This window comes from Ctenopharyngodon idella, chromosome 6, assembly GCF_019924925.1.
Source record: "Ctenopharyngodon idella isolate HZGC_01 chromosome 6, HZGC01, whole genome shotgun sequence".
In the NCBI taxonomy this organism is placed as follows: domain Eukaryota; kingdom Metazoa; phylum Chordata; class Actinopteri; order Cypriniformes; family Xenocyprididae; genus Ctenopharyngodon; species Ctenopharyngodon idella.
In genome coordinates, this window is record NC_067225.1 from 29,192,556 (window position 1) to 29,205,931 (window position 13,376).

Sequence of the window (13,376 nt, forward strand, 5' to 3'; positions counted from 1 at the left end):
TTTAAAAGCTTGGCGGCCATGAAAGTTTTGTGAATATGATAAAAAAAAAAAAATGCTGCTGTTGGCTGGCAACTTTTTTAGAAAATGCTGGCAGGGAAAGACCTAAAAGCAATGCAGAGAGCCAACATTTACAGCGAATCAGAACACATCTGATATTTAATAAACATGTGCAGTGGAATTTTGCACCAATGTGATTTAACTGTGGGCGGGGCCACAGTTAAAATGTCCTGTTGCTCATTGTGGCTGGTTAGAACAAACACTTTTGTTTGCTTTTATCGCATTTTGCCTGGTTAGGTCACACTATAGATTGCACTGCAAATATAAATGAGAAAAACATTAAAATAATATATATATTTTTTAAACAAAATAATGCAAAATAATAGAGCTTCATGGCCTATACATAAATAATTATGGATGGCAAATCATCTCAAATCACCTGGCATTGGAACATGTGTCAAAGAGTTGAATTATATTTCACTTCAACTAATTCAAGAGATTCCTTCAGAATAGTGAACTGAATTCCAATGAAGCAGATGAAGCGGAAGAGGTGAAATGATATTGAGCATAAGCAATAAACATAAGCAATAAAAGATCAGATGGTGCATTTTAACATACCTTTTTTTCAGTGCACAGTTCAGCAGAGAGAGAGGATTTAGAATCACAGCACTTCAGCTGTGAAATAAGAACAGACATTACGGCCACACAGTCACTATGGCCACAGATCATTTACTATCAGTGTGTTTGTAACAAAATGCTTGACTGACCACATTGTGATACGTGGAGGCAATAGTCCCGTTACTTCCCATAGCATCCTTATAGTAGATTTTTACATCCTGAATGATCTAGAAACACATGTGCGATTATCAGCTCATCATTAGATGATAATTAATTTCATATTTATGCTCAATAAAATGATTGACACAGTGCATGAAATACCTGTTCCTTATTCAAAAAGCCAAAGACTCCAGCAGCGACCTCTGCGCCAAAGATCACCAGAAGGCAAGCAAAAAACTAGACAGTACAAAAGAGACTTCACTTTAGTTTTTCAATACTAATTGCAATTCAACAGGATATCAAGAAGGTTATTAATTCTAACCCAAATTAAATCACTATAGAATCATTTAAAGTCAATATAAAGTCAACATGAAATTGTAATTATGATATATTTTAAATTATGTAAACATTTTATTTTATTTTAACACTGTGCACTGATGGGTCATGCACAGTGAGACCAGGAACATGTATCCAGAAAGTAATTCCATTTTGATTTCATTTTGACTTTAAATGCATCAATGTTGACAAGAAAGTGCTCAAGACAGTGTTGGGTGTAACTCATTACTAAGTAATTAATCACTGTAATTTAATTAGTAAAAAGTAAGGGATTACTCTTAATTTTTGTGTAATTTAATTACAGTTACTTCTGATGTAATTGCATTAAATACTGTAGAACAATTCTATATAAAACAATAGCAGATTTAACATCAAAATTCAACGTCTAATGTTAAAATATACAGGAATTTTGTGGTCAGTTCAAGAATAATTTGTGCAATTTTATATAATTTATTTGAAAGAATTAAAAGAGCAGTTTCATGTCTATCCTTGTATTGTTCAAATGGTCATGCTTGATGTGGGTTTAAGAAAATAATTAGTAATAAGTAATGCAATACTTTTTAGAGAGAGTAATCACTACAGTAATCTAATTACACTGTTGAAGATGTAATTAGTAGCTAGTAATTAATTACTTTTTTAGAGTAACTTAAAAGGCCAGTAGGCAGAAGATTGGGTTTGTGAAACAGTATTTCAGTGCATTTCTTCATTTGCATAGTTCATACTAGAGGTCTTCATGGGTCCACTTTGATCCGAAAACCCGAGCTGGTTCGAGTCCAAACTTTGACAAATGCCTCGGACACGGTTCGGGTGTGATATTACTAGCCTCGGGTCTTGGGTACTTTTAAATAAATGTGCTTTTACAGATAGAACCTGAAAGGACCTGAATTCTTTCTAAATATGCCAACTTTTCATTATTCATTTTGGGCATTCAACAATATTTTATTATTTAAAACAAATACATATTAAATAATTCAGTTATCCCAGGCTTATATGTGTAACCAAACCCTCCTAGATACTGTCCTCTACAATACCTGAGGCATTCAAGAGAATGACAAATATTAACATTCATATAAATTTGGAATCGCTTGCCCCAGAGGAAAAACTATTTACCGTAAGTAACCAGACATCATTAACAGAAATCATCTATATGCAGCACTTAATCAAATTAACAAAAATGAAACCATAACTTTATATTTTGGTGTTTTTCCTCAAACAAAACAATTCGTGAAAATTTTCAGAAAACATTTTCACAAATTTCTGACATACTCAGGGTGTGTTCACACTTGTAGTTTGGTTCTCTTGGTTCTTTTGGTCTGGACCAAAAAAAGAAAACAATACATTTAGTCTTGGTTCGCTTAGTGTTCACACTGTCTTTTTTAACACCGAACCTAAAGAAACTAAACAAAAAAACCCAGCTTTTATGACATATTTTGTGACGGAACATCCAAAACGATGCTGTGTGCTGGGCTAAATGCGCTCGCTGTATGTGCGTTCATATGATAGTACTGAATATGATGGAGCTGACAACTCGTGAAGAGCTTATAAAATGAGTAAAGGAGTCAAAACAGCGGCAGGAATCCCTCCATCACACACACAAATGAAGATCCGCTGTGAGGAGAGGCGGTTCTTATGCCTGTACCGAACTGTGATGGGCAACATCGTGACTATGACAAGAAAAGACTGGTATGCTTGAGCATTCTGTCCTTTTTAGGGTCGCATCTTGTGACATCATGTCATCTTTGGTCCATGTTGCGTTCATATTTCATTCAAACCACACCAGAGTTTGTTTGGAAGAGGACCGAGACCCATTTTTTCAATGGTCTCAGTCCACTTGTTTGGTGCGCACCAGGGTTCAGATGGCAGCTTTCACACTTGAACCACATTAACAGAGCAATTGCACCAGGGTTCGTTTTAATCGAACCAAACATGCCAAGTGTGAACACATCCTTAAAGAAGCTATAGTCTACATTAGAGCTGCACGATTCTGGATAAATTGAGAATCACGATTTTTTGGTTTCAAATAGAGATTGCAATTCTCCCATGATTCTGAATATACAACTAAATAAAATAACATGTAATTTATTAGAGGTTCTGACAAGGATCAGAGGATCTACAAAATAAGAAGGAAGACTGGCATATTTTTAAATCTACGCCTGGCCTGGTGTTTCTTATTTGTTCGCTCTTATTTTGGTCAGGCATCGCTGACTCTTTTACATTCGGGTCCAGTCAGGTTTGAAAAAAATTGCCATCGGGTCTGTCTTGGGTCAGGTTTTTTTCTTTTCTTAATTAATTTATGCACGTCGGGTTTGGGTAAGAAGTGACTCGAGTCGATTCAGGTCTGGTACAGATCTTAGGACCCGAGAAGACCTCTAGTTCTTACCCACCGATCCCAGAAGACACTGTGACTCTCTCATGGCCCCAAAGCATCCGAAGAACCCCACCAACATCATGACACCTCCTGCTCCGATCAAGATGTACACCGCTGCGGAAAGAACAGAATATAGTGTAATGTTCAAAGTAAGTCCATTTTTAGTTTAACTTGAATCCTAGAAAATCCCAGCATACAGTTCACTATATGACCAGATGATGGCAGAACATGAATAGGTAATTAAATCATTTAGTAATTTTTAACTGTAAGTGTGCTCATATACTGTAAATACAGATGTAAAAATAAATGAATGTGGACCCAGGTGTACTTTTAGATGACTGAGAATGAAAGCAACTGATTCTAATTTCTGTAGGCATTTCCTGACAGATGTTCAAAATCAAAATCACCCTGCATTAGGTACTTTCCCACTCAATGTAAACTACAATCCCACACAAAAACACAATTCTTGTGTTTTGCATCGTCTATGCAGGGAAGTGAGAAGATTGAAAATGTGTGAAATGCACCTCCTCAAGTATCTCCAACAACAACAGTGTCAAAGGCCTCGGCTCAACAGAAACAAACAGTCTTTGTGTGCACAACACATACAGACACCACAAGCTCAACCATTGCTCCAAGGCCCTAATCGTATTTGCCGGTGCATGATTATTTTTCTTAAAACTGTTTAGCGCAAACCTTGCCCTGCAGCTGATTTCATTGGTCGTCTCGATTACACAGTCACCTGTGAAGAAAGGTTTAGATTTTATGGATTCAGTTCAGTGTTCAGAAAAATAATGGGCAGATCTGACTAAGATCAGGGCCATTTGCACTTAACTGGTTTTGTCCACTTAATGCTCTAAGAAAAGATGCATTCTGCAGAAATGCTATATGTTTAGGGAACAAAATCTAAGATCTGGAATGTGAACAAAACAGCCTGTTTTTAGAACAATATTATTGTTATTGCCATTATATTTATGCATCTAAATGAAGTTGTTTTATGATCTAAATATTTTAAATTGATAAAAAAAAAACAGGCCAGATGTTATATTTATGTATGCTTTTTGATTAAATGATCAGTAGAGTAATACAACATAATATACATTATGAATATTTTATTATTAATAATAAATAATAATCTAACTAACCAATAGACTGCATTATTATTAGACAGCAAAACAACTAATTATATTATATTGTATTACATTATATTATATTTATGTAAACTTTTCACAAAAAAGTTTATAATGTAATGTATAACAATAATATTTCACAATATAACAAAAATAATAATTGAAAATTACAAAAACAATTGATTATATTATTTTAGATTGCAAAACAACTTTGCACAAATATAATGTAATAAAATAATAATACTTCTATTATTATTATTCATTACATTACATTTGAGCAAAGTTGTTAATCATTTTTAAGTTTCATAATAATAATAATAATAATAATAATAATAAGTATTATTATGAAGTCATTACAGTTACGTTACTGTGTGTGTGTGTGTGTGTGTATACAGTCAAACTAAAATGTATTCAGACACCTTGAACATTTCATTCATTATTACAGTTTATTCACTATAGTTTAAAAAATATGATAATAAAATATGACAAGATCTCAGAGTTAAACTGTGTCAGAAAAAAATTTATCTTAATTATGTCAGATAACACTTAAGCAAAACATGGTCAGGTCAAAGTGTCTGAATAATTTTTGGTCCCATATTTGTATCAATTTTACTGGTAGTCCACTGTATGAAAATTTTTTGGGTATAATATGTCAGAGTTTACTTTATTTTGCTATCCTCACTTACATAAATGAACTATAGTGTCCTGCACCCACTAGTAAAAAAAATATAAAAAATTATATCTAGTGTCTGAATAATATATATGTATGTATATATATATATATATATATATATATATATATATATATATATATTATATCAAAATGGTCTTTCATACAAAAAATGGTCATATTTTCATATATAAACTGATAAACAGCCACCTAAAACAGTTACGCATTGTGGCGGAAGGTTTTGCATGAGCAAACAGCGCTCTAATTTTCTTCAGAGAATGTGAAACTGTAGTTAAAGACATAACATTTCAGGTCTATTTTGGACATTCATGATTACGGGATCTTCATGATCCTGTTGTCATTCTCCTCTTCTTGCCAATTATCTCACCATAGCAACAATTCAGCCACCCCAGACGCAGGGCGCTGACACGTCTGCTGTGCCACACTCACTTGAGACTGCCGTTGCTAGGATGGCGCAATCTCCCTCGTGAACAACTGCTTTCCCTTGCCACTTTAGGCAAGCTAGAGCCATACTAATTAATGGAAAAAGATAAACTACAGCAAAATCTGAGGGCCTGGTGAAGCTAAACGCAGCTAAATATGCAACAATCCCTGTTGTTTAATGCCAGACTATGAATTAAAAGCCAACTGCACATAGTGTTTAAAACAAGTTTCCACTCTTAAATACAGGTTTACATTTCAGATATGACTCCACTGACATTTCCATCCTCAAACGAGTCAAGAAGGCCAAAAGGCTTGCCAAAAACCACAGTGCTGCTTTGCTGAGGTTTTATTAAGGCTAAAGGAAGGCAAGCATCACAACCCACAATAATTAATCCCCAAGGGAGAAAATAATGTTGTTTTCCGAGGACAGGACAAAGGAGATTTGACATGAGTCCTCTGTGAGTTCAGCCAGCTAAAAACACCAAGCCCCCACTACTCTTGACTTCCTAATTGCCAAATGGATGGAAAACATGCTGGCATTTCATATAAACAGCCCTCCTGCTCTCCTTATACTATAAACACTGAACATCTCTAAATGTGCAGAGAGCTCTCTCTTCAACATGCCAGGACTCAATTCAGCTGGTCATTGCTTGAGAGTAGAGGTCGACCGATATATCGGTCGGCCGATATATCGGGCCGATATTTGTCTTTTTTTTAATATATCGGCATCGGCCGATATCCGTGTTTAGTAGCGCCGATTTAAAGCCAGGCACGTCCGCGGGCAGCCTTGTGTTATTGGTGCGGTAGAATGTGCTGCTGCCGTATGTGAATTGAAACTTTTGGAAGATTCAACAACAGTCCTGGGAGATAAAGGTAGCCTAAGGCTTAAATTCTGATATTTCAAAGTCCTATGGCCATATATTTACTATATATTACTAGTAATCTATGAAGTGTTGCTTCACTTAGTGAAAGAAACAACGGATAGCATAGAACCGTCGGGAACTGGCATAATGCTACAGCTGGTTGAAGGTTCGCTTACTTGTAGTTAACTTTAAGGACTGTAGTCCAAAACTACCAGCAGCTTGCTTGCTAACATATTAGCCCCAATGTTATAAGTTCTGTTTTATTTATCCTGTATCGGAGTCGGAGAATTTCACTCTGTGCTTGGGCTGGAGAAGGCGGCAGCTCTGACAAACACTGCAGCGTGATTGAGGGCTACGTTACTCCGACAAATATTGTCAATATTAAGAGGATTTTGCATTTCCAATTAATGTAAGCCTGTTACATTCTTCTAGTCTATTATTATTACTATTAGGTAAGCTACTTTTATTATTAAATTAATATTATAATAAATATGCCCCGCAATAATTTCACAGCGCATCACCGCATAACTGACGTGCTGTAAGGATAATAAAAGATTAGGCTATCAGCTCCTCTTTGAAAATGTTTTAAACATTTTTTAGGTCTATTATACAATGAGCTGTTTAACACGAAATACTGTTCTTCTCATTTTTTTCACTATATGTACGGGCCACAAAGGAAATTATGGAATAAATTAAGACAGTTATATACCGTTATCAGCATATTATGCTGAAATTCGTCTCTGAGAGAAAATGCTCCGTTAATGCAGCGTCATGCAGCTCCGTCACTTTTACCTTCACTTTGAATACTGACCGAGGTTAAGCTTTTACCGGCATAACTTTTCCGCAAAGTTTGCACGTTGCTTCTTGTGTGATATCCATTGGTTCCCCTTCTTGGTTGAACCTTCCTTCGGGGGGCCTCGGACTTTCGGCTCGCGGGGGGGAGCCGCGGATTTGTGCTACGCCACTGCGCAGAAGTGTAAGACATTTGTTCAGAAGCATGGTTTGATGCAGACAATAGCCGGGTTTCCATCCAACTTTGCATTAATGAAAATTCAGCTCAAGAATATGCGCATCTGCGAGTGTTTCCATCAACTGTGTAATGCGAATAAAAATGGACATCAGCCTAATAAAGTGATGTGTTCCGACCAATGCCTATATATATATGTTGCACAGTTATTATCCTCATCAAACCTGTCTAACGTTAACCATCAAGAATGTCAGAAATCACTAAGAGTTTAGCACTGTCCTTGCATACAAGGCTGTGCAACATGACAAAGTTTTTAATTGATTTTTATTTATAAAGTTTATTTATTTTATTTAAATGTATAGTAAAGTTTACATTTATGTTCCAACAAACTTGAAAAATTCAGCTTGATAAACCCTCTAAAACTTTTATGTAAATCAAGTCAGTGTTCAATAAATGATGTTAAGTTTAGAAATGTTGTGCATCCACTTATTATTAGTGTGACATTTTAGCATGCAAATGAAGGGGAAAACTTCAAGATATCGGCCCTAAAAATCGGCAGCACATATCGGTCATCGGCTGACCCTGACCTCTAAACATCGGCATCGGTTATAGAAAATCCCATATCGGTCGATCTCTACTTGAGAGCACGGAAAATGGGCAATTGTCAACAGCAAAAAGATGAGCAAATGGAAAGCCTTGAGTCTTCTGCAAAGATGTTTACTGGAAGATCACATGCTGTCAACTGGAATTATAAAATGGATTGTTACAGGATGCTAAATAGCACAATAAAGCAACCGCTATGATATGATGCAAAAAAGAAAAAATACTTTTCACCCAACTACAGCACCCATAGGAACTATTAACCTTAGCACTAGGCAGAGTATAAAATAACTACTGTTTGGGGGTGCTTGATTTCACTTCCATTATTAATAAACTAATAATACAAAAGTAAAATGCAAAAAGTATACATAATAAAAAAATTTAAACGTGACAATTTTCACATACAGTATAAAGTGAATTTTATCAGAACCATTTAATCAGGAACTCTTTACTTAGACAGTATATATGGGTCAATGGGTCATTTTTTTTGTCCAAAGGCCTTAATAATAATAAAAAACAAAGATATGACATTCAAAGTATATGTAAGGTAGTACAACTTGATCTCTTTTATTGAACCCAAAAGGTTTTAATTATATTTTGCTACATATAAAGGTCTTTTAAAGATTCTGAAATGTCAAAAGGTCATTCGGTTTAACCGTCCAAAGGCAAATACAGCCATTTCATTTGTGATTAAAATATCTTAAAATGTAATAAATGTATATATTTTTTTATTTTGCCATGATTTTATAACATCATATATCAACATAGTGCAAAATGGTATTAAAATTATGTGTAGAAGTCATTGCTTTGTTATGAGAAAGAATGTCATGAAAAATGATGTCATTCGGAGTAACCAATATAAAGGGATCATTTTGGATCAAGTCATGCGGTCAGTATCATGTGACAGGATGTCACATCATTCAGACACGTGCAAAGGAACATATGGTCATGAAGCAAAGTAACTAACTCTCTTTTAACTATTTGAAAAATTAATGTTTTCACTTGCTCATACGCATGTCCCGAAACATCAGGTCATTCGGTACAACCGCTATAAAACATGGAAAATGTTGTAATATTTTAAAAACTTGTACTAAATATAAAATGTTTAATTGTCCTTTTGCTACCTAGCTAGATATCAGCCTGTTAGCATTGTTTGAAAATATCGTCATTCGGTATAACCAAAAGTGTCATTCGGTAAAACCGAAATTTTGATTAAATTGAAGGACTGTTTTGGTGACAAATTTTGTCCATTTTGTAAAAGATGTTAATTAATTATAAAAACCACATAATCTCATTGTTAACACTTAATAAAACTTCAAAATTAATTATATCTCCATTATGTTTTTTTACACTTCTAAAAACCTTATTCGTCCCATATGTGTGTGTGTGTGTATATATTACACACACACAGTAGAAAACACATAGGCTATAACTGTATTTTTGCTGAATTCTTCATCTTGCTTCCTGTTTTTGTCTCATGCATCTGCTACATTAGCTTCATAGCACATAGTTGTTTGCCAAGGGATATTCTTCTGTTACTGGGTAGAAACTGTTTGTTCCAAGTATAAGCATATTGCCAGGAAATGCTTGTTATCTTATGGTGTACTAGAGATGAGTCTACAGAGCATCTCTCACTTCTTCTTTTTCATATTGGCTCTGTCGCCGAGACATCATTGAAAGCTGTCTGCTTTAGGTTATACCAGTGCTGATCAGCATCAGTGTCTGGGTATCTCAGCATATGATGTCAAGTCCCATTATTGCAATTTGTTTCATAATGGTTAGCACTTGCAAAGTAGTTGTTTGTCCATTATGAGAGTTTAAATGTAGGTCAGGACAGCAGTTCACATAGATCATCTCATTGCTGCCACAAGTGGAAAAACAGCAGGAAGCCAGGTTATTAATGTGCAAATAAATGCCCTTAAATACCGTTCTACAACCAGTGACACCTATCAACACCCTAACCATTCTAAATAAACGAATTACTGCACCACTCCTCTACAAGACCAATGAGGTATATGGAAAGACCAGCTTTCCAACCAACAGCAGCTCAGCAAACGGCTTCTCTGGGGACTAATCCAGAGCTAAAGGGGAAATTACGTTTTTATAATTCACCGACGCCAGTTACACACCTTCCCCTATGAGAAATCAGGTTTAGCCATTAGCAAGAACTATCAGTGTCCCTGCTCATTCATCACAGCCAAAACCAATATCAGATACGCCATTACAGAGGCCATTAGGGCTCTGTGACGCAGATGGGAAATTTCAGCTGAAATTGCTGTTGGAGCCTGGTGCTTTGTTAATAGCTATTGGTGTTGTGCTTATTTATGAAACTGTTAGGTATGGGTTTCTTTATGACAGTTTCTGTACATTGTTATTGATAATATAGATAACGTACCATAGTAGAATTAATGCTGTCTTCACATGCTATCGGAATTATTCTTAAATATGAGTTTCCTAGTTTAAAATTGGATATGAAAACCCTCTCATGTCGTATTTACCACTACGAAGCTCGGGGATCATTTTGATACCCAAGTTGGGCGGGCCACAAACTATAAACATGGCGGAGAGGAGAACGATTGCTGCTGTGACAGGTATGCTTCATTTGCTTTTTCCACAACAGCTACATTGCCTTGTCTTGTCCTTAAAATAGTGCATATTTACATATATAAATAATCATTTGAAGTTTATTGTATGTTTTATAAACAGCGAAAATAGCCTGTATTTGACTGAAATTCCAGAATCTAGATAGCGTGCAGGTGAATGTTTATATAGTTGTCAATGAATGGGATGCTAAAAAATCATTTTGGCTTTAATAAGATTTTCCCAAATAGGCCAGAATAAACCTGGTGTCCTCCATGATTCCTGCTCTTTCCAACAATAAAGCACTTGAATGCAACGAGCTCTAAATCATGACTTCAGAAGTGGGAAATAGGACATTTCTGATAGCACATGACGGCAGCATAATAAATGCCACATGAGCATAACAACACATACTATTTGTCCCTTGATGTAGTGCATATGGCATATATACAGCATGTTCAACCACAAGAAGCATTTAATGACTATTCACTGTCCTTCTGATCTATATAGGATCTATAATCTGACTGGCTGGCTTTATGCCAGGGTGCAAAGGTTTATTCAGTCTGCCTTTGTCACGTTTACAAAGTATTTTGCTCTGTTTTCTTAGTTTTTATAAGGACAGAAATTCTGATTACAAAATACTAAATAAAGTACTAAAACAAAATAAAGCTAAATATAAATATTAAAGTTAGAATAAAAACTGAAAATATATAAATAAAAGCTAATTAAACAATATTAATAAATCATACTATAATAGTATATAAATAATACTAAATTAACACTGGCAATTATTTTTCTTGCATGTTTTTTTCTTTATCTCGATCTACTATTGTAGTATCAAACCCACTCCTAAATGGTACAGAAAAAGAAAAGGAAACTGTAGTTGGTCATTTTATACGTTGGTCACATGGTCCCTTTTAACAGTTTCTCCTATTCATATATTTACAGGCCAGTTTCCTCTCCTAAAAACCCCTAAGTCCGCTTTAAACACTATATTTTGGCTTAGGTTTATAAAACCTGCAAAAACTGTTATGTAAACATTTGATGTGGGCTTTAACATTTTTTTGCGACTCACCAACGAAGAAGTGATCAGGGGCACCACTTTCGGCTAAGAGGTTGACCGTGTCTGGGTCAAACCTCAACCATAATCCCACAGCCAACACCAGTGAGCCCGACAGCTGGAAACAAGAGTGAAACAAATCAGGAACACATGTACGGAAATAAATTCACTTCATACTGTTTCTGTGACCTTTGCTGATCCTTACTCCATGTCTTTGATTTCAAATTCTGCACAAGTCTATTTAGTTACAAACACATGAATGCAGGGTTTGACTTTTAGAACAGGATACTTTATATTTTGCTCATCGCCGTAACTGGAAGAATAACCTTAACTAAAATAGAGCATTGATTGTAATTCTGTAAGATAAAGTGCTTTATTGTGATACTGGAAACAACCTTTTGTCCATCTATAAGGTCACCAGAGAAAGTCCCTTTGCCTCCTAGTTATCAAGTCAAAGGGAAACCTACTAGACATTTAGATTTGCAAATTTTAGTAGTGTTGTAGTCAAGACCACCTAAACTGAGACCAAGACCAGTGTGTGTTGAAACTAAGACAAAACCAAGACTTATGGGGGTTAAGACCAAGGCAGGGTGAGACCAAGTCAAGACCAAGACCAGACTAGCTCTCCTCAAAAAACACTATATAGAGAAAGAAATAATCTTGAGAATAAAATTGTTTATTGAACATTTGTAAAATATGATATTGTGCTTATATTTGTGAAAACAGCCCTCTTGCTCGTAATATTGCTTGATTATATAATATGTTATAAATATCAAGATCTAATACAAGTACTTTTTTGCAATCATATCTTGATTTTTGTGGACATTTGTATTCATTTTGGTGACATTTTTGACACATTCCTTTGAAGATATCTGACCCGGCACAAAAGTAACAAAATAAATTAAATTAGAAATAAGTTATTGATTGCATTTGAAACAGGAAGTTTTACACCCAATCACATTAATGATGTTAACAAATAAATCAAACAACGCAATGGCAATCCGGCAGTATCCCCACAGCTGTGGTCTTGACCGGTCTTGAAATAAAATCCTGAGCCCTCTCAGTCTGAGACCGAGGCAAGACTGAATACAAATGCAGTCCAGACCAAGGCAAGACCAAGACCTTCAAAAAATGGCCTTAAGACCGGTCTCAAGTACTACAACATTAATTTTAGCCTTAAAAATATTCACCCTTTTCAGTGAGTTAGTTAATGTTTGCTTAGTTAAATCAGCCTCAATCTGCAATTTTGAAATATTAAGCCATAATTATGACAAAAATTATGAGATAAAAAGTCAGTTGATATTAAAAGTCAAATTACATTACTACTCAGATACATTTTTTTCATATTATGACCTTTTTATCTCATCATTTTGATTGCTAATGTCAACTGACTTTTTAAATTTCATAATTTCTAGTTTTTATGACTTTTTTCTTATGTGGCGGAAACGGGCTTCCATTGAAATGACTGCATAATCTTTGTGGACCAGGTGATTATTGCAAAGGGAACTTAAGTACATTTTGACAAAAGGTCTCGCATCATGAAAGTTATTTGTGTGTAATTACATTTTTAAGTGTAACTTGAGAATC

The 13,376-nt window shown here is 35.1% G+C and overlaps 1 protein-coding gene across 1 annotated transcript in view; it reads right to left on the minus strand.

The window, feature by feature from the left end:
• The window catches only part of tspan2a (tetraspanin 2a), a 28,300-nt gene that overhangs the window by 7,800 nt on the left and 7,124 nt on the right, over positions 1 to 13,376 (minus strand). The window contains exons 2-6 of the mRNA XM_051896417.1: positions 11,805 to 11,907; positions 3,495 to 3,592; positions 937 to 1,011; positions 765 to 842; positions 616 to 672 (exon numbers count right to left, since the gene is read on the minus strand). Coding sequence (XP_051752377.1) covers positions 616 to 672; positions 765 to 842; positions 937 to 1,011; positions 3,495 to 3,592; positions 11,805 to 11,907 — 411 coding nt within the window. The remainder of the gene's footprint in view (positions 1 to 615; positions 673 to 764; positions 843 to 936; positions 1,012 to 3,494; positions 3,593 to 11,804; positions 11,908 to 13,376) is intronic.